The 22,690-nt window shown below is 32.3% G+C and overlaps 1 protein-coding gene across 2 annotated transcripts; it reads right to left on the bottom strand.

The window, feature by feature from the left end:
* Positions 1-7,366: 7,366 nt before the first annotated feature.
* On the bottom strand, positions 7,367-15,338 carry LOC115706082 (cell division cycle protein 27 homolog B). Of its 2 annotated transcripts, none has more exons than XM_030633598.2 (16): positions 15,074-15,338; positions 14,174-14,246; positions 13,956-14,065; positions 13,668-13,714; positions 13,052-13,149; positions 12,036-12,349; positions 11,280-11,447; positions 10,666-10,873; positions 10,266-10,468; positions 10,120-10,185; positions 9,656-9,775; positions 9,256-9,332; positions 8,982-9,101; positions 8,612-8,831; positions 8,241-8,522; positions 7,367-7,860 (listed from the first exon to the last, which is right to left on the bottom strand). In XM_030633598.2, the coding sequence occupies exons 1-16, from the start codon at positions 15,176-15,178 to the stop codon at positions 7,810-7,812; spliced, it is 2,262 nt and encodes a 753-aa protein (XP_030489458.2). In that variant the 5' UTR covers positions 15,179-15,338; the 3' UTR covers positions 7,367-7,809. The 2 variants fall into 2 exon arrangements, with proteins under 2 accessions (XP_030489458.2, XP_030489459.2); XM_030633599.2 differs by having other exon boundaries at positions 11,292-11,447.
* Between the last annotated feature and the right edge of the window lie 7,352 nt (positions 15,339-22,690).

The following is a 22,690-nucleotide window of genomic DNA, read 5'->3' as shown; positions in this document are numbered from 1 at the left end:
TAATCGGTTCTAAAAAAAATTGGTAAACACAAATTTTTTAAAATAGTGAAGAAAAGAAATATCAACAGTACAATTTACAAAGTAACATGAAAAGGAAAAAAATTTACAAGATAGACTAAAAGTTTAAAAATAAATTACAAAAATACTTCAATACGAAAAAAATTTAATTTTTACTCTGTGAACTTTTTCATTTACAAAAATACATATTCAGTAAAAATAATAAATTATTTTTTATATATATAATTGTATTATAGTTGTCATAATAAAGTTATTTTTCTGATTGTTTTATAGTTGATTTATAGTTGTCGTGGGGTTAATTTTTAATTTTTTTTAGTTGTTTTCTTATTTTTTACCGAGCAAATTGTATTTTTGTAATTTTAAAACTTTAAAAATATATTTTTGTGAATAAAAAGTTCAGATCGTGAAATTGTAAATATAATATAAAAAGAAAGTATTTTTGAAAATTTCCAAAAAATTAATGTAAATGTTTGAAAGTAAAAAAAAAATCACAAAATTTTAAGAAAAAATTGCATCTAACAACTAAAATTTGAAATTTATTGCCATAATATTGTTATTCAATTAATTTGCACATATACCGTTTCTTCAATTAATTTTATTGTAATACGTATATACCTATAAAAATGCATATGTTTTCTTTCCAATTACACTGACCCATATTCTTTACTTTTGCTTTCTTTTTTTTTTTTAATACTAATTTTCTTTTTCTCAATGCATGTGTACTGACCATTTTTTCTCTCTCAATATATATATGACATATCATCATATATACAATTATACTCTTATTTTCTCATGCCATCAAATTATTTCTTTTTTTTTTCCACACATATGTAATAAAACAAATAATATTATTAAAAAACAATTTATTTTTAAAGATTTCTCTTTTTTATTTTATTTTTTTAATTTAAAAAGTTTTTTTTTTTGGCTACACGTCTAATTTTTTGGTCTAAAAATTACATCACTGCAATCTACTCTTTAATGCGATCATTTTAATATGCGGGAAGCATATATTTTTTTACCATTATCGAAGAAGATAACCAAAATCAAAAGTAACATTTTACTTTCTTAATCTTTAGTTACTCATTAATATTTAGTTAACTAATAAGTAAACAATGTTTAAATCAGTATACATCAAACAACTTCATAAGTTACTTAAAGTATTTTATTTTTTATATTTTGTTAATAAATGAATAAACAATATTTTAATTTAAATAAAATTTAATGTATCAAACAATTTAATAAGTTACTAAAAAATATATTTTTTTATTTATATTTAAACATTACAATATAAATTTATTTTTATAAAACTATTTTAATAATAAATTGAATAGTATCTAAAACATCATATGAGTTACATTAAAAAAAAAAGGCAACCTCAATGTATCTTTAAGAATAAAATAACATAATATAGCCTAAAAATATAAAAAAGAAACAAAAAAGTTTCTTTTAATATTAGTCGTCTTTTTAGGAGATAAAAAAATATATGTTTCTCACATATTAAAATAATTATTTTATTATTTATATGTGTAAAATTCTAAAATAAATTTTTAATAGAAAAGTAACTAATTGATATCTTATTCACATCAAAAGTAACTAAATGGTTGCTTTTCACAAAACTCCTAAAAAGCGAAAAAAATCTGGAAATGAGATTTTTTCAGTTTTTTCTATTTTCGGTAATTATTTTAAATTTCGGTATATATGCTGACGTGGCACAGTGGTATTTGTGCAAATAATTTTCTTAAAGGTATTTTTATAAATAAAATAAATTTTAAGTATAATATTGAAAACTCCCCAAATTTTAATGCTAAAAATGATTTGCGATCTTTATAGCATAGAGGAAATAAAATTATAGAGGAGACGACGTGAGACTTACAACAATTAACACCATGTGATACAAGTAATTAAGGCAAAAGAGATATATATAAAAGTTGAAAGTATATATATAAGTGCGTGTGTTAGAAGTACTTAATTTGAGTCACAAATTATGTATTATAATATATAAACGTTTACGTAAAAAAAAAAAATATATATATATATATACACATAATTTTAAATTCTTATAACCTCAAATATTACTAGAGGAAGAATAAAAAACAATGAAACCAAAATCAATCGGTTTCCTTGACGTCTCTCTAAGCAAAATTGAAGAAATGTCATACTCATCATCGATCGTTAATTGAATTAAACAATGTGCCTCTCTCATTAATTAATTAATAGAGATATGAAATATGACCCACCGCGTAAAATTATGAGAATTATTAGTGTAAATGTAATGGTCTCTAAATATTATAATGTCTAAATTAAAATCGCAATCCACATGGACCACAACCATCCTACTAACTTGGAGAGTTGGAAATATAACACAATATTTATAATGAAAATTCTTCCAAACTTCTTGAGAAGAAAGGGACTGGAAGAAAAAAGAAATCGTGAAATTAATTTATCAAGGCAAGTTGATTGTGAGCTGACCATTAATTCTACAAACCAATGCATCAATTAAATTGATCTCTACACTACAAATATTGTACCGGCCTAACACCCTAAGAGAAAAAATCTAGTTAATAATTTAGTTTTTGTGCTGTATTTATCATTAATTATATAATGTTACAATCATTCCACCTACTTTATTAATTAAAGAGCTAGCTAGGCAGCGCAGCTAAATTATGGAGATATTATTTGAGCTCCAAAAATTATTGGTGGTCCGCCAAAAACACATGTAATTAAACAACTATCAGCTTTTGAATTATGATTCATGAATATATGTCATTTTCTTTGTTCTTCCAAAATGTTAATCTTTTTCATCATTACCAAAAGTAATTATTAATAAACTTTATTCATGGTGGGGCTCTTTAAATTCATGTGGAACACGGTATTTTTCTTCCATTATTCAGTCTTATCTTCAAAATCAATACAATAAAACTAAATAAAATCAATACAAAAACAAACAAAAAACTCATAATAAGGCTGATTGATATAGTTTTTGTGTTCAGACTCTTCAGAGATCAAAGGGGAAATGATTTATTTAAAATTAATAATATTTTTAGGGTTTTATTTATAAATCTGGATTTTTATAAAGTGAATTAGAAAAATATGAATATTTAAAGAAATAACTTAAAAGCTGAAAAAAAAAAAGAATAAAAAACTTAAAAAATGGAAATAATAATATACTTTTTCCATATTTAGATTCAACAGTCTAAGTTAACCTTAACAATCTACAATTTTCTCTCTTTTTCTTGTTTTCTCACTTCTCTTCTAATTTCTTTTGGTGCGATTGGCATTCTCGTCAAATTTCTTTGGTACGATTATCATTCTCCTTTAATTTTCTTTGGTGTTGTTGTACATTCTTCTTCCTCATCTTCATGTTCTAAGCAAATTAATAAATATTTATTGATTTCATTGAAAAATAGAGAAAGGTAATTTATTGATTGATTTTTTCAACCAATTGTAATTTTAAATTCTATTGTTATTTCCACTATTGACACTCATACATATATTTTGATTATATCCTTGACTTAATTAACATGTTATTTGAAAAAAATGACAAGGTATTTTAATTTTAAGCTTTTATTTTGCTTTTTAAAGTAATCTGGTACCTTCACATGAATATGTTGAGTTATGATTGTATTTTTTAAATAAAAACCCCTTATACTTTGAAAAAGTCACCTGATAGTTTAATTTTAAGCTTTTATTTTGCTTTTGAAAGTAACATGGTATATCACTTTTGAATATGGTTGGGTGTATTGAGTTGTAACAATATTTTTTTAAAGAAGAACCCTAATATTTTGAAAAGTCACCTAGTAGTTCAATTTTAGGTTTTTCTTTTGCTTCTAAAAGTAACCTGGTACTTTTATTTTTTAATATGACTGAGTGTGTTGAGTTGTGATTGTATTTTTTAATAAAAAAACACTCATATTTTGAAAAGGTCGCCTCGTAGTTCATTTTTAGGCTTTTATTTTGCTTTTGAATGTCACCTGGTACTTTTACTTTTGAATAAGGCTGAGTGTGTTGAGCTGTGACTGTATTTTTTTAATGAAGAACCTTCATATCTTGAAAAAGTCACCTGATAGTTCAATTTTAGACTTTTATTTTACTTGTAAAAGTAATCTGATACTTTCACTTTTGAATAAGGTTGAGTGTATTGAGTTGTGATTGTATTTTTTAATGAAGAACACCTCATATCTTGAAAAAGTCACTTAGTAGTTCGATTGTAGGCATTTATTGTGCTTCTAAAAAAGTAACATGGTACCTTCACTTTTTTCTTTTTTGACAAGTGGTACCTTCACTTTTAAATAAGGCTGAATGTGTTGAATTGTGACTGTATTTTTTAATGAAGAACCATCATATTTTGAAAAAGTCACCTGATGGTTCAATTTTAGGCTTTTCTTATGCTTCTGAAAGTAACTTGGTACTTTCATTTTTAAATAAAGCTGAGTATGTTGAGTTGTGATTATATTTTTTAATGAAGAACCTTCATATTTTGAAAAAGTTACATAGTAGTTCAATTTTAGGCTTTTATTGTACTTCTAAAAGTAACTTCACTTTTGGATAAGGTTGAGTGTAGTGTTGTGACATCAATTTTTAACAAAGAAATCCTGCTATTTTTTTTTTTCTTGAAGTAACTTGTTAAATGATTTGATTCCTTCTTTTTGCTTCAGGAAGCAACTTGGGACCTGTAATTTTCTTGAAGAATGAGTTTCATTAAAGCATTAATTCATTATAGAGGAGAGTTGAATGAAAATAACAGTAACTCAAATTACAAAGTGATTGGTGTACATGTTCTAACTACATAATCTTAAGAATTTGATAAAAAATAAAAAAAAAAAGTAACCTGCTATGTTTGTTATGCTTTATAAAGTAGTCTGGTTATGTAGAAAAGTAACCTAATGTATGTATGTTGACATTACATTCCACTTTATAAAGTACCTGATACAATCAAAATTGAATTTGTGTAGAAATAACTTAATATGAGTTGTTACCTTGTAAAATTGAATTTGGTTGAGAATGTTGGCTTTATGAAGCATAATAAAAATGCTAAATATAATTATCTACTTACTTTTTAAAGTAAACGAGTTAAGTTGTAAATAATAGAAGTAACTTGCTACCTTGCAAATTGAATTTTGTTGAGTTATGATAGAGTTTTATGAAGAAAGTAATCTATTTATTTACAATATAATATAAATCATGATATGTGTTTTAGTAATATACCTAGTTGAGTAACGTGTTAATTTGAAAAGTAACCTAGCTGTTAAATTTTAGACTTTATTTTTATTCAAGAAGTAACCTGATACTTTTACTTTTGATTTTGGTATACTTTATTAAGTTTTAATTACATTTTTGCACAAAGTAACATAGTTGTTAAATTTTAGACTTTGTTTTTGCTTCAAATTGTAACTTGATACTTTTACCTATAATTTTTGTATAGTTTGTTAATTTTGATTTTATTTTTGCATAAAGTAACATATAAGTTTGTAAGTCATCTAATACATGTATCATAAAATATGGTTGAGTGTGTTGAGTTGTGACTGTATTTTTAAAAAATAAATTAATCATTTTGAAAAAGTAAAGTGGTAGTTGAATTTTTAGCTTTAATTTTTCTTCTAAAGTAACCTGGTACATGTATTGTGCGTTATGCTATGATTTTATAAAGTAAAATGTTAATTTAAAAAAGTAACCTGATTGTTAAACTTTAGACATTGTTTTTACTTTAGAGAGTAAACAGATACTTTTACTTTTGATTTTAGTAGTAATACTTAATTCATATGAAGAACTATCAATTACAAGTATAACATGAAAATATTTTTTCTTTCTGTCATTTTTTTTTTTTTTTTTGGTAAGGTCTGTATCAAAAAGTTAAAGTACAATAAAATAATTTAAATAATAAGTTAAATATTTATTTTTCTCAAACTAAAAAAACAAAAACTAACATGAAATTGTGAAACACAAATATATATATATATATATATTAAATTTCAAACTCAATATTAATAATTAAAATAAAATAATAAATTTTTCTAAAGAAATAATACAAATCTCTACAGAATAAGTTAACAAATAAAATATGGCTTTATTTTATAAAAACTTAAAAATATAGAAATATGATTCCATATAACTAACCCAAATTAGAAAAAAGCCATAAATTAAATAAAATTATAATATCTCCATATTTATCAAACTTTAGAAAAGAAATCCATATTCTACATAATTTCCTCATGTTTTTATTGGATGTTTCTAACTATAACTATAATTTTATTTGGAATTATTCTACAAATACACAAAAATAATAAAAAAATTACAAAAATACAGTTTAACACGATCTTTTTATGTTGTACTCTTATTTATTTGTTGTTGATTTTTTGTTATCTGTATGTTATTTTTTGTTGTTGTTTTGATATTATTTAGATATTATTTTCATGTTACCTTTATATAGTTTTTTTATTGTGTTTATGTTTTTTTAACCAAAAAATTAAATTTTATTAAATCAAATCAGCTACCAAGATAGCTTCCAAACCAACAGGGACAATACCCCGCGGGAAACATAGCCAGGAATAGAACCAGAAGAACGAGCTAAAAAATTAGCCGCCTGGTTCCCGGGCCGTTTAACAAAACTAATTGAAATAGGAAACAAAAGAGAGGATTGCATAAGAGCAACACAATCCGAAATTAAGAGCCCCACCGGAGACAACAAATGCTTTTTCTGTTGCACGGCTCGCACCAACAGCAGCGAGTCCACCTCCATAACCACACCAGCAGGCACACCCCCCTCAACCCACCTTCCCTTCACCCAAATAATACCTTATGTAATTATTTAATTTTTTTTTTGGTCACTATTAACCGAATTGTATGTTCATTATTTTTTATAGTAGTATTATGATTACGATGTATGAAACATTTGGTATAATAATGATTTCGTAAATGGTGAAGTGATCACACAAAAATAAAGCAGATTGGCACTAAATTAATATTGATAAAACAAACCCCATGTAAAACCAGAGCCCCACATGTAACAATGAGACTGAGTCAATGACCTAACTAATTTAGAAAGCTGAGGGTACTTTGAACTTTGAAGATCATGATTCATTTCAGATAATATATAAATTGGCTTTTTGCTGTTTAATTAACAATTCACAGAAAATCAGCATCATCAATTTGAGACTGATTGGAAAAAGAAAAAAAAAACGACAATTACAATACAATTTATTGGCTCATAACTCGATGTGTGTAAGTAGACTTAACCCCGTACTCTTAATCAAGTAATTTTTGTATTTATCAGATAACTCCTGCCTGGGCCATACATCGTTCAAAGTTCCAACCAGAGATTCATTTGATATTAAAAGAAGAAGAAGCAATGTTTTTGATATTAAAAGTGTCACATATTATTACTCTTTTATAGAAAGAAAAAAACTACTCTTTTCAAATTTAAAGACGTAAGAAACTAAAAATTATGAACAAGTATTAACTCAACATAATGATACAAGCTGGAAGAAATATTAGAAAGAAAAAAAGAAGAGTTTAATGGTACAAGAACTTCTCTCAATATCATTTCTATTTCTATTTGTACGACTGCGGCAGCTTCATGTGTTTGCTACATGAGATCATGCTGGTACGTCAATTGCCTACAAAACTGAGGATCATTTATAAACAATCTCTGCCAAATGGAAAGCAGTATTTGGAGAAAGCGAATTTAGCCCTGCTAGCTCAATCACTGTCTTCTCCAAAAGCACAAGCCAATTTCCTTTCGGGGGTGAATAATCTGAGACTCATAATCTACAGGATTCTGAAGAATGTCGATCCCTACAAGTAATCTTGTAGTTCATCCGGTACAAGCAACTTTTCGATGGCAGCCTGTTCAAAGTAGGGATCAGCAAAGACACGAGCGATAAAAATGTATGTATGTATTCTGCTCTTTATTGAAAAACAAATATTAGAAATGAAGCTCGGGGCAATAGTTGGGTGCGCATAGTTTTATTAAAGGTTTAGTATTATGTCCTAGAATATGGCAGATAAATGAGAATGGACTGAAATAGTAGAATAATGCAAAAGGACCTGGCAAACAAAGTTAGTTATGTTTAAATCATTCATTAAAAGTTGAGATGTTCTGAGAGTCTAATCTTAGAAATGTGATGTGCTTGAATGGTAAAACATAGACAGATTGCAGGTAGAAGGAGTCCTAATACATATATATATATATATATAAAAATAAATGAAAGAGAGCAGCAAATCACCTTGATGGTAGCCACATCGGTTGCAGAGGGTTTCAAATCCAAGGCAAGACCATAATGAAACACAGCTTTCTCAGGCATATTCCGCCGCTTATAGATCCTTCCCATCAACGCATAAACACTGCTTTCACGTGGGGCATACTCTTTAAGCTCCTCTAGGACTTCTAAAGCCTCATCAAAATCTTCCAAGTTCATGAGTATATTAGCCTTCTGATACATTGGAAGAGGATTCTTTTTATCTGCTAAAATAGCCTTCTCCAACATTGACAAAGCCTCCTCACTTCTCTGTTGTGCGCAATAAAAAGCTTTAGCCACAACAATTTTCCAGGAAGCTATATTTGTATAAACAAATGAATTCGCAGACAAACACAAACCTGTAATGTGTGCAATGCTGTACCAAGGTAAGACATGATAACGGACGAACGTGGATTAATTTGGAATGCCATTCGAAAGTGATGCTCAGAGAACTCAAACTTCTCTTGGCGAAGATAAATCATCCCCAGCCCATACCAGGAGTTGTAATGTCTTGCATCAACACGTAGAGCACTCTGATAGCTTTTAATTCCATTTTCGAAATCCTCTAGTGAAACATATCTGCAGACAAAGAAACAATGAAGAGAGGAATGACGAGCCGATACAATATAATGTCCGTAAGTTTAAAAAAAAAGAAGTTAATTTAGGACACTAGTGACTAAATAATGTTAAGAGAAAGGGAGAGAGAGAAGAATGAAAGATGTATTATACTCATGGCCGCAAAGGGTATGTGCATATGCAAATCTTGAATTAAGTTGAACAGCTCGCTGAAAATTCTTTAGAGCAGTTTCATGGTCTTTTTGTAAACTAAAACAATTTCCCATGGCACACCTGCATTCAGTAGGAAAGACATAAGGACATTACTAGCAACAGAAAATTACTTCTAGAACAAAAAAGACAAGCATAAGAGCTAAATAAACAAGTGAAAAACAGAAAAAAATTTGTGTTGACCATATAATACTATTGAAAAAGTAAATAAAGCTACCATGATTGTGGAGCTAAACGGTCTGTTGATACCAGCTCTTGTGCCAAATAACTTAACTTCATATCTTCCTTTAAATGCTGAAAAATAGATCACAATAACTTTCAGAGAGGTACTAAAGTTTCTAAGCATATCAGTGCATGGTAAAACTTAACAGATAAAAGTTGCCAATGCTAGGAACAAAGTCACAGTTTATTTGCACTTTTGTTGTATCGCGGTGAATTGTATGGTTTACCTTGAATAACCAAAAAGCAGCAAATGCTATTGACTATTAAGCCAAACTAATTTTGTATAAAGGACATTTTTAATTAACCCAAGAGGTGCCTTTACAAAACTACTTCTCTAAATCTGATGTAGACAAATGTCAATATTTCTATGTCATTATACAAGTAGCGTGACTCACATATAGAACTGTAGAATATATATCCATTCCTTCTAAACTGTAAGGTGAAGCCCGACGAGCAAGACTGAAGGCACGATCAGCTTCTAAGTAATCTACCAACTCAAAATATGATTTTCCAACCTGCATTCAAAACGCCCAATTGTTGGCAGAAGCAAGTATTCAATTTTAGCACAAGACACATATCAAGTCGTGTATTTAATATGGTTCGTATCTGCACAAAATTAAGATGGAACTATAATAATAAAAAGAGCTTGATTTATAAAATAAAAAATTAGCAAGAAGAAGAAAAGTGATTAGATTTGATTTTTTTTCAACAGTTTAAAATAAACTTAACCATTTTTCCAGCAACAGGAGGAAGACTGACAACAAAAGATGGATTGGATCACTTCATGCATTAGTTGCACAATAAAGGACTAAGTCAAAACCAATGCAACAGTGGTAATAAGAGCTATGAAACAAGTTACCTGGGAAAGAACCCAGCTTGTATTATATTGTTTGTGTGATAGTTTGAGAAAGACATCCAAGGCATCCTGAAACACAAAGATTAATAACCCATGCAAACCCAGAAATAAGGAAATGAACTCTTTCTCAACAATAACCAAGGCTCTACCTGGCATCGGTACAGGCAGGAAAGCCTATAGCCCTCTCCAAGTATTCCCAAAAGAGACAATATTTCGGAAGTTCCTAACATGATTCTTGAGGTATTCAACAGAGCACTTGCCCCATCATGCTCAAGAGATCTACTATCAATAGGAACTGCTGAACTAGAAGTTACATTTAATCGCGAGTCTTCAGAAGTTTCATTGCGTATTCCTAAAAAAAATCAAAATTCATGCATCATAAGCAAAGAGATTTTGAAAGAAATAGCTTCTTCTCTTTTTTATTACCTTTAAATTTAATGAGGGTGGTTTGAACTGATGTTCTAGCCAAAAAAAACTAAGGGTGGTTTTGTTTCCAATCATTATAAATTAATTTCACTCATCAAATAAGAAAGATTAAAGAAATATTACCTTCATCAATATTTTCATTGGACCATGTTTGTCCTTTTCGACTAGCCATGGAACGTAATCCCATAGAACTTAACTTGGACCCACCTAAGTATTTAGATGTGTTTGTATTTCCATTTCCAGGCATCATTGTGGAAGTATTACTCCCTGCATCTGCAGAAAGTCTTGTACTCCTTCGAGTGCCAGAATCAATAAATAACCTGCTTGAAATCTGGAAGGAAAGGGACAGATCGTTAAGGACAAGTTTTACACAATCGCTCAAAAATGACTGATGAAATGGTTTACAGCTTGAATTATGAAAGAGAAAAACAATCTAAGAAGGAGCTAAATAAATACAAATGAAAAAAAAGCGATGGAAGATGCATAATGTGGAACCAAGAAGAGTCGCACAACGCAAACACAGACTTGAATTATGAAAGAGAAAAACAATCTAAGAAGAAGCTGAAAAAAAAAAACAAAAGCAATTGAATAATGTGGAATCTAGGGGAAGCACACAATGTAAAAACAGCTACAGCAAGGAAATAGTAAAATGATTTAAAACGCCAAAATGTATATACAAATCATGAAATCAAAACAGAGTTATGACAGAGCAGTAGTATATGTTCTGATTTCAGGACCTGTTTCCTAACCTTTCTTAGCTTTCCTTCGTCTACAACCTTTCTTCGAGGGGCTTGAACAGTAGAATTCACAGTTGACTTTGGTGAGCCATCAGCACCAACTGTGTTCAGGTTCGGCCCATTTTGCTGCATATTTCTACACAAAGGTGGGGGAGCAACACCTGACATCTGCAAAATATTGATGAAATAAAATAAGACAGATTGAGTAATTGCAATTAAAAAAAATGTGATTTTGGCCATGGTCCATGGTGCAGATTGGAGAAAGAATGGAAACTGTATCCTTATTCCTTTCCTTCCTCCTCTGCGAATCACAAGACAAAGACAATGGTAAGTGCAACTGCCTATTCATGCAAAGACCCCCAAGCTCTGTCGATACGATATATCTTAAATACTTAAAACCTACTAGCACCACTTTTATATATACTCACATCTACATTAATTTGGTGAGAATATAAAAAATTTAATGAACTTCTAATGAAATAAATTAATTACTCAAGCTGGAAATTCACACATCTTTAATTTCTTCAACATCAATTCGTTTTTGTTTTGTTTTTTTTCTTTATTTTAATTATTGGCCCCAAGGTTTTTTTGAGCCTATGGAATTCAAACCTTGGAACAAATGCCTACCAGAGCTTTCCAAAGTTCCTCCTTACAACTAGACCACCCCTTCAGGTCAAAACACATCAATTCGTTTTAAACTAAGGAATAAAAGTTTTTAACCTGATGCTTAAAACAGAAGGAAATTATCATCATTACCTGTGTGGCCATTGGTGAAGGCGTATTATAAAATGGCATGTTAGAAGAGCTGCCAGTTAGAGACTGAGCAGAAGCTCCTCCTATAACAGCACTATTATGATAATTTCCAGGGATATCTCTTATGTTACTGCCTTGCATGTGTTTCAAGTGCCTGGGACTGAAATCTTCCAAGCTTAAGCTCCTCGCAGAAGAAAAATTGCGATCCTCATTGGACACGTGCAAATTTTGGGAACCTAAACCATGATGTAGGTATTGCTTTTGTAAGCAACGAGCAGCTGCTTCACCAAAGACTACAGATGCTTCTTCAGCGGCACCTAATAAACAAGAAAATGAGCCCAAGAAGGACATGTGTGCAAATGGATAAAGAGAATCAAACATTGACACTAAGCACTTAAAAATAATTCTAAAAGTCTAAACGTAAACTAAATCAGTTAACAAATGTTGTAATTCAAGAAGAACCAGCAATGGCTAAATTAGAAGCATAATATTCAATACATCTTACAATTATGTTTCAACTTGAGAAAAAACACCCCAACTAATTGAGCCCCATTAAACTACTTTCACTCTGCAAGTTGGGAAACCAAGATCTTTGAAACTTTATGAAGTAAAAAAGATAATGAACATAATAAATTGTAGAATGAGGAAGACAATGCAGGAACTAAACAAAGTGTCAGGATTTTTCAAATTAATATAACTAATCGCATATTTGGTCCCTATTCCAATGTTAGATTATTATTCCAGAAAAAACGTTGATATATTGATCAAGGGCACATGCCGCCACCACCATAAATTACAGTTATGAGTAACATTCATTTTCATAAATTCCTAATAAGTTGGATAATCTTACACTCAAAAATTAAGACCACAACCTTGCAAAGTTCTCAGAAAAATATGATCCGCTGTTGGTTATAAATTAAGCAATAAAAAGTTTAATGGCTTCAAAGTGAAGATGGAACTATCAATTATCCACCAGTGCAACAACACTGGGAATTAAACCTTAAATATATATTTCAGACCTAACACACAAAGCTCCTCATATGCTGCCCACATTAATGGATCAATTGACAAAGCCTCTCTGAAGTGATGAATGGCGCTTTTCCTTCGGTCGGTGTACCTAAAATTAAAGCCAAAAATTTTCATTTTAAGAAACATATCTATCTATAGAAGAAGAAAAAAATCATTAGAAATACATAATCAGACAATCTGTACAGAGTGACTACCCAATTTTTAAATGTATGACATCAAAAGTTCAAGAAGAAATTCAATCAAAAGCATCACTAGTTGTGGCACTAGCATCTAAGAGATGGTTCAACCAAAGAGTGAGTGCTCATAGATAGGACAGCTTGTGTGTCTGTCTAGTTGAGCTTTTAGAGAAATGCCAAAACCGATGTCGAGAATGATGTGAATAACAATGATCAGAAGATGCCAAGTCCATGTGCATGTATCTTATTAAAAATTGATGCCAATAATAATGAATGAAAGGAGGTCGAATTATATTTAGCTAGAAAAACCTAGAGAAGAACTCAGACGAAATGATTAGAAGAAACACATAATCTTTCAAAGATAAAACTTAGTAACATGCCCTACAGCCCTTTAAAGCTTCGGAACATTATAAGATCATAGCTAAGCAACCTGTAAATAAGCCCAAGAAGGTAATGACCAGCTGCACCATTCGGAACCTGGAGATGCAAGACAAACAATAGAGCTAGTTATCTGCTTCTGCCAACTGAAGACCAACAAACTCTAAACTTTACAAAAGATAAGAGATAAAGAAGCATATTCTGCCATTCATTTCTCTATTTAAAGGAAACCATGCAATGAAGGTGCTGCTAGACTGTAAGTAGTTTAAGCTTATAGACAAAGCATAGGTTTTTACAGTCTATAAGTGAAATAAATTCCAAATAAAAACTCATCCACTACCTCGGCACTGGGTTCATTAGGAGGACACAATGCTGTTTCAGCTTCATTAAGAAGATCCATTCGAAAGCAAGACATTGCAAACAAGTAGCGGGATTGAGCCAATTGTGTTCCTTCAGATAATAGTGTAAAGGAAAAAAATAATCAAACTCAAGCAAAATGAAAAAATAGTAAACCGTAACCATAGTAAGCTAAAGAAATATATTTTAAGACATATGTACCTTTCAAAATATGGTACGCAGAGTATGCCTGACTGTTCCGCAAGTAGCAGCTGGCTAACAATTGCAAATTTGTCTGCAGGAAAGGAAAATATACATTCCACATAAAGGACCGAACTTTCATACAATTTAATAAATTAAACGAAGTTTTCTTGAGCAAAAATAAGCAAAGAATAATGTCACAAACAGATGACAATAAGCGGAGCCCCATAATCCTACTAGCAGTAGAGCTAAAAGCTAAAAGCTTCAAGAAACATAAATTTCTCTAAATAATCACTGGTTGAATCTTTCACTGAGATCTTTGAAGATACATCAATTGAGTTTCAATTAACACTGTTGGGTAGGTGTATGTGCACCAATTCAGTGCAGTATAACTAGTAAAACAAGGTAAAGAAATCCCATTTATGAAATTACCTAGAGCTCACTATAAAACAACTTAACTATCCAATCGAAACCTTTTCAGTTCTGAGCTCAAAAACATTGAAATTTTGAAAGAAAAAACAAAAATCATAAGAATTTTAACCACACCTAATTTCTTGTAAAAATATACTAGTTGAAGAGGAAACAAATGAATCACTTGAAACCATGTACAGAACAACATGAATTCTATAAAATAGCAATTTATATATAACAGGCAACAAATATAAACCCCGACATGTGAAATCAACATTTAAAAATGTTAAATAGTAAGGAACGTCGATCTTGATAATTAACACTAGTAAACGTTCCGTTAGGAAATTGCTGAGAAACGCAAAACCAGAGAGAACCCAGAGAAAAAAAAAACACCATCTTGGGATAAAAAGAGAAATGATTTGATATCCCCGATCTTTTCTGGAAATTTCCCGGGAAAGAATAAAATAATAAGGAAATAGAGAAAGGGTAAGGTTGGTGAAAGAAAGGTACCTCGGAAGGGAACTCGGCGCAAAGACGCTCGCAGATGAAAATGGCGTTGGAGTACATGAAATCGCGAAGACTGTGTTGAACACAGTCTATGAGTATGGGTTCCATGGTGTTGTTTTCCGATTTGCAGACTGAGAAGAAGAGAGAGGAGCAGGCAGCGTTTTGATTTTTTTTTGGGGGCTTTTCTAGGTTCAAAATCAAATCAGGTGCCACGTGCTAATCTCAGTTTGAAATCCAACCTCACGTGATACTGCTTCCTTCCTCCCACCCTCTGTCTTCACATATGTTGTGTCAAATTTTTGTAAATTGTATGTGCACATACATATCATTATCATTACTCTAATAATAAATTAATAATAATCCAAGATTGTCAAAGAAAAAATAAGTATTGTCTTATAAATTATGAAAGATACATACATACATTCAAAATTTGCTAAAAATTTATTAATATTATGAAATATTAGTATTATGTAATATTATAATTTAGAGAAAGAAAATAGAGAAGAGATGAGAATTTTCTGAGTGTTTTATTCCAATAGGTGATCTCCTATTTATACACACACAAGAGTCAAATATTAAGAAACTAAGAAAAAAGAAAACTAAGAAAAATGGAATGTTGATTGCATTAATAGTAATAAATAAATGATTTGGACGTCCACATAATTAATACTATTTATAACACTCCCCCTTGGATGTCCATAATAACTGCCTCATTAAAAACCTCGCCGAGAAAACCCAGTGGGACAAAACTCGGTCAAGGAAAAAAGAGTGCAGTATGAAATTACTCCCCCTCATTTTGGCATTCATGGAGATCCTTTAATCGACGCATTCCAATCTTGTGAACCATCTTCTCAAAAGTTGATGTTGGTAATGACTTCGTGAATAAGTCTGCAAGATTATCGCTTGATCGAATTTGTTGAACATCGATATCACCATTTTCTTGAAGATTATGTGTAAAGAAGAATTTTGATGAAATATGTTTAGTTTTGTCTCCTTTAATGTACCCTCCTTTAAGTTGAGCGATGCAAGCAGCATTATCTTCATAGAGAATTGTTGGTACTTCTTTATTAGATGTTAATCCACATGTTCCTCGAATATGTTGTGTCATTGATCTTAACCAAACACATTCTCGACTTGCCTCGTGAATTGCAAGTATCTCAGCATGATTTGAGGAAGTAGCCACCAGAGTTTGCTTTGTTGACCGCCAGGATATAGCAGTGTCACCGCAAGTGAACAAATAGCCAGTTTGAGATCTGGCTTTATGTGGATCAGATAAATATCCTGCATCTACGTAGCCAATAAGTTGTGACCCACAATTATTAGAATAGAATAATCCTTTATCAATAGTAACCTGGAGATAGCAAAGTATGTGATTAATCCCTTTCCAATGTCTATATGTTGGAGCAAAATTAAATCTTGCTAATAAATTGACAGAGAAAGCTATATCAGGTCTTGTACAATTAGCAAGATACATCAATGCTCCTGTTGCACTATGATATGGTTGTTGCCCCTGATTTTGCCCAATATACGTGGACCAACCGGACAGGGACACGTGGATCAAAACATCTTAATACTTGAATTATTTGCTAAGTCTTTATGAAAGAAGGCAGCATCCGGGACGTGCCTCCCGGAGAAGGCATACGGAGCCCCCTATGCTCCCGGAAGCCTAAGTAACATCAAAGCATCTCCGCGAGGTGTCAGGCTTCCCCTGAGCAGTCATTTCGCATTTAATGACGCATGGGAGGAAACGTGTTGGGACTGCTACACGCAATAAAGTCTGACGGCACAACCCCCAATTTGCACTTGCGAAGTAATGATCATTTAAGTCTATTGACGGCTACACTGTGAAGAGTCACGTAAGTCAAAAGACAATAAGGACATTCCACATAAAAGCCCTACAGCACCTAGGGATTTGACCATGCATTACCCATGGTATATTCATTGGGAATACCCAACTTTATGGATATTTACAGAGACACATGTACAATAATCCTGGGAATTACCCCACCAAAAACACTATAAATACCCCCTCAAAGCTCATTAAAGGGGGTCGAGAATTTTGGGTTGCATAAGTGCAAGAAGAGTAAATACTCACCAAGAACATTCTCTGTATTTAATACACTCATAAATACACAGACTCGTGGACTAAGGCTCATTAACGCCCCAACCACGTAAAAATTCTTCTCTTAATTTCTTACAGTTCTCTAATCTTATATTATTTTATTGGTTGCCGAAAACCTCAGTCAGCATTTTGGTGCTTTCATTGAGAGCTGAAGAAAGCTTCTGCAAATATACTTTACAACACAACAATGGTGGAGACTAGAAGCACTCGTCAACCTCGCCCTCTAGAAGATGCTCAAGATCCAAATGAGGAAGATGTTGCCTCAAGAGCACCTGAGGGCTCTGAGGAAGAAGAAGGAATTCCTGATGATGATTACGAGGGAAACCTCGATGAGTATGCCTACGATGAAGGGAGCTACTCAGAGTTGGTGCTTCTAAGACAAAAGGCTGCCGATCATGAAGCTGAGATCGCAGCCCAAAAAGCACAAAACCAAAAAATGCAAGAGGTAATGCTAGCCATGCAAAAAACCATGGAGGCGGCTGGCATCCACGTGCATCCCAAGGCAATGACTGCTGGACTTGGCAAGGAACCAGAGGAATCCTCGCCTAACACCCAACAGCAAAAGTCTAGGGAACCTAGCCCCATAAGGTATCCCGCTGAAGGGAACCAAAAGAAAAATCCTACCTCTACCCCTGGGAGAAAGAAAAAGGCACAGGATTCGCGAAAGGTCCGCTCAGATTTCCCAAAAGGGAAAGGTCCGCAGAGGGGCAAACTCCAAAAAGGGAGTCTTGGCCCTCAGGATCGAGAGGACCGAAAAAGCGTTTCCGTGCACCAAGAGCCCGGAGGTAGAGGAAGAAGAGGACAGAGATGTCCTCCCGTTGATTTGAGAAATCAAATCAATGGGAATCAAGGTGACCTCCGGGATCACCTTGACCAAAAGAAATACGGGCCCGCGGTCTCCACGGGAACGTTAAATGAAGGAATCATGGCGGAACTCGCCATACTCCGAAAAGATATCGCCCGAGTCTCCCGGAGACAGAAAGGGGACGACTCCGACTCAGACTGTGAGGACCGGGAGCCATATGCTAAGCACATCCTGGAAGCAAAGCTCCCCAAGAACTTTAAGATGCCCGAAATGGCAGCTTATACCGGGAACTCCGATCCAAGCGACCACTTGTCGCGGTTTAACCGTGTCATGAAGGTCATGAGAGTCAGCAATGACGCAAAATGTCTGTGCTTCCCGCTTACTCTAAGCGGGTCCACGGAGGAATGGTGCAAGAAGCTGGAACCAGGATCCGTGGGCTGTTGGAATAAGTTACAGACCAACTTCAAGAGGAAGTTTGTCGCCGCAAGAAAGGTCAACCTGGAGGTCAGCGCCTTGACTAACATCAAGCAGCTGCCCACAGAGACCTTGAAAAACTATATAAAGAGGTTCCGAGAAGAAGCCTCGAAGACCAAGAAATTTGATGACGGACAACAGCTTGCCCTTCTCCAGGCAGGCATCTGTACAAAGACTCCATTCTGGAACGAACTACAACAGGAAGGAGCTGCAAGCCTTTAGGACTTCCAGAAAAGAGTCCAAAAGTACATCAACCTTGAAGAGGCCCAAATAGTGGCCTATGGAGGATACTATCCCACCGGGATAGCAGGGTATATGCCCGGAGCCCCTCCGTCGGGTACTGTCCCGATCGCGGCTCCACCTATGAGCGGCATACAGTTTTCTGCTACTCCCGGATATAGTCAGGGCCAGGCCTTGGCCCCCGCATCATCCCATTTTAGAAATCCCTCAGGGATAAATGGACAAGCTCCCTCGCACTCTGCTCCAACCGCCAGCCTGGCAGGTCTTTCCCAGGGCTCGAGGAGTAAACGATCCTCCAAAGGCAGCACCCGGACGGAGGAGAAACTATTAGGTTTTATGCCCTAAATAAAACTCCATTTCAATGTAATCTATTTTATTCAACATCAATAAAGTAACAGAAGTATTTTTCATTCATTTGTGTATGTTTTGGTTCACTTTATCAATTGCTTGTCTATTTGCTTATAAATTCATCTTAAACCCTTTTCACATACTTGATCATGTTTATTGTGTTGTCATCACATTGGAAAGTAAACATGACTATGTGAATAAAGTTTCCTAGATTTATCAGGCACAGGGTTTTACTGATATGATAATCTACAACAAGAGTTTACTTGCATTTGGAGAAATGCTATGTTCTTTCCAGAACATTGGTTAAAGTAAAGCTCAGGTTGGATGCATGGAGTATGCATCGGAAGGGACCGATATTGAACTTTGACTTAGATTTAATTAAACTTACCGTAAAATCTATTCAAGTCAATATCGTCAAGTTGATCCTAGATCAAATGTTCTTAATCCTGTTATGATTAGGCTCAATCTTGAAAGGCTATTCGTGTTCTTTGATTTGTTAGTTAAGCCTACTTTTAGGTCAGGGTGATACGTACATTTTGGGAACACGGTAGTGCAATTGAGTGGGAGCGCTAGCATAAACATGGAATCTGTAGCTTCTATCTAGCAAATAGTAAGCAAAGAATGAGCTCCTTCGAGCTTGACCAAACGAACATAAATGGTGGAGTACTCATTTCACATAAGCTGAAATATCATTTATACGGGGTCAAGTGTTTTAAGGATAAGATACAAAGTAGGGTGTTACGGTAATCTAATCCCTTTACAGTGTAGATCATTCATATAGAGGATCATTGATCACATTAGGATTATAACAATTGATAACTAATGATGCGTCTATATGGTGGAACATATAGAGCATTCTATATACTGAGAGTGCAAGTCTAAGTTCTATGCGTGGATTCAACGAAGAATTAATAAGTTAGTGAATTTTAGTGCTAAATTCTTGATCTACTTATTGGAAGCTCGGTTATATAGACCCATGGTCCCCGCACTAGTTGAGATAATATTGTTTGTAAGACTCATGTAATTGGTTTTGATTAATCAATTATAATTCACAAATTAGACTATGTCTATTTGTGAAATTTTCACTAAGTAAGTGCGAAATTGTAAAGAAAGAGTTAATAGGGGCATATTTGTTAATTATGATACTTTGTATGGTTCAATTAATAAATATGATAAATGACAATATTATTTAATAATTATTTATAGTTATTAAATAGTTAGAATTGGCATTTAAATGGTTGAATTAGAAAATTGGTATTTTTGAGAAAATCAGATACAAAAGTGTTAAAATTGCAAAATTGCAAAAAGCAAGGCCCAAATCCATCAAGCCATGGCCGACCACTTTTGTAGGCATTTTAAACTGATATTTTCATTACTTTAATGCTAAATAATTCAAACCTAACCCTAGTGGAATGCTATAAATAGATAGTGAACGCTTCAGGAAAATTACACTTCTGAATCAGAAAACTTGAGCCTTTCTCTCTCTACCTTGGCCGCCACCCTCTCTCTATCTTCTTCCTTCAGATTTCGAAATTACCTTAGTGATTAGAGTAGTGCCCACACACAGCAAGCAATACCTCAATCATAGTGAGGAAGATCGTGAAGAAAGATCATCAGCAAAGGAGTTTCAGCATCAAGGATTCAGAGAAAGAGATTCAGGTTTAGATCTTGATAATACTCTGCTACAGAAAGGATACAAGGGTTAGAGATCTGAATGGAAGGAGTCATTTAATTCCGCTGCACCCAATGTAAACTTTATACGTGTTTATTTCATCGTTTTAGAAAGTTCATATTTAGGGTGTTAATAAACATACTTGTGAGTAGATCTAAGATCCTGGTAAAATAAATTCCAACAACTGGCCTCAGAGCCATGGTAATTGATTTACCTGCAAGAAATTTGGACTTTAAAACGATTGTTTGTTTGTTTTTGGATGGTATCATGTTGTATTGAGTGTTATTTGATGATTGATTGGTGTTTGTGAATTTTCGTGAAAAATAATTGAATATGTGTTTCTGGAATTATTTTTATTGGATAGTATGGAAAAAATTAAGCAAGTTACTTTTTTACAGAACTCAATTTCGATTTAATTTGAATTAGTTATGATTTTTTGAAGATTCGAAAAAATCGGAGTTGTGCTGAAACTTGCATGCGCGCGCGGAAATCATGCACGACATGATTCCGCCGAGCAAACTCGCCCAAGCAACCCTCCTGCGCGCGCGGACGGGTATGCACAGCATCCCGTCCGTACAGCTCGCAATTTTTTCGTTTTTCTTCGTTTTTTCATGCTTTTTCATGGAATTAACTTCTGATTTTTTGTGTAATTCTGTATTTATACTATTACTATTCCTAATTCAATTCTAATTATCATTATGAATTAATTTAATATTTTTTAAATTTAATTCAAGATATTAGTGTAATTTGAATTTAAAAATAGTTAGTATCTATCTTATTTGCATAATAATCTATCTTATTTTTAAAATTTGATTATATCTTATCTTATTTTTAAATTTAAGGTCAGATTTTAAATATTTTAAATTATTTTTTTTTTAAATAATTTGACCTTATTTAAATTTAAAATAAGATAACTATAATCATGTAATTTTAAAAAGGTGTAAGATATTTTGCTAACTTTTAAATTTTGTTATTTTATTTATTTAAATTACATTTAAAATCTGAAAAAGATATTCATTTATCTTTTTTAATTTTTTATTTAATTTTTATTTATAAAATAACATTTCATTTTTAAAAGTAGTTAACAAATTTTGAAATGATATTTAGGTTGGTTGAAACCTAATTTTTTCAAAATTGTAGGTTTAATTTTAAATTTAAATTTTTAATTTAATTTCGAAATTTTTTTATTTCAAAATTTTTTTAAATTTTTGAAAATTATTATTTTTTTATTTAATTTAAAATTAAATAAATCCTACATCCAACTATCCAGCTAACCTTGTTGCAGGAGTATGTGTTTTAGCTTGTGTGTAAGTTTTCAAAACCTATTATTACTTGATTGCAAATAGCCATGGTTACTTTTTGCCAGATCTAATGATCTGATGGCTCCCTTGGTCAAGTTAATAATTTGTAACAGGTATATTTACAATCTTCTTTCATCTGTATATGACCTAGCAACATGATAGGACCCATCCAAAGTGTGCCTGTGTGAGCCTATGTGTTTAATTTCATTATAGATGCATATAGGTTAATGTTGCTAAATAAATTATCATAGTTCTTGATAGATTTTATTTAGGCCCATTTAGTTTTTGGGCCTATTCAATTAATAACAGTTGTTCATTTTAAGGTTAAATTCCTCTCTTTTGGGCCTTGTGTTAGAGTTGGGAGCCATAGAAGTGGGTACGACATACTGAACCCAGCACCCCCTCACATGAACCACCCGAATTGTGAAGGCCCATTTGCCTGATTTGAACAACTGTACTAGGTTAATTACACTAGTTTAACCTAATAAAATTGATTAGCAACATAATTAATTTTATTTATTTTGAAATTAATTTAAGAAAACCATAGTTTAAAGAATTTTATATTCTAAGCTAAACTATATGTATTTTCTTGTATTTAATTAAATGTAGAATTATAACCATCTAGATTCTTTCTGAAGCTTAATTTAAATTTTTCATT

The sequence above is a fragment of the Cannabis sativa genome, chromosome 1, assembly GCF_029168945.1.
Source record: "Cannabis sativa cultivar Pink pepper isolate KNU-18-1 chromosome 1, ASM2916894v1, whole genome shotgun sequence".
In the NCBI taxonomy this organism is placed as follows: Eukaryota; Viridiplantae; Streptophyta; class Magnoliopsida; order Rosales; family Cannabaceae; genus Cannabis; species Cannabis sativa.
The sequence above is the reverse complement of the archived record's forward strand: the minus strand, read 5'-3'. Positions and strand labels throughout refer to the sequence as shown.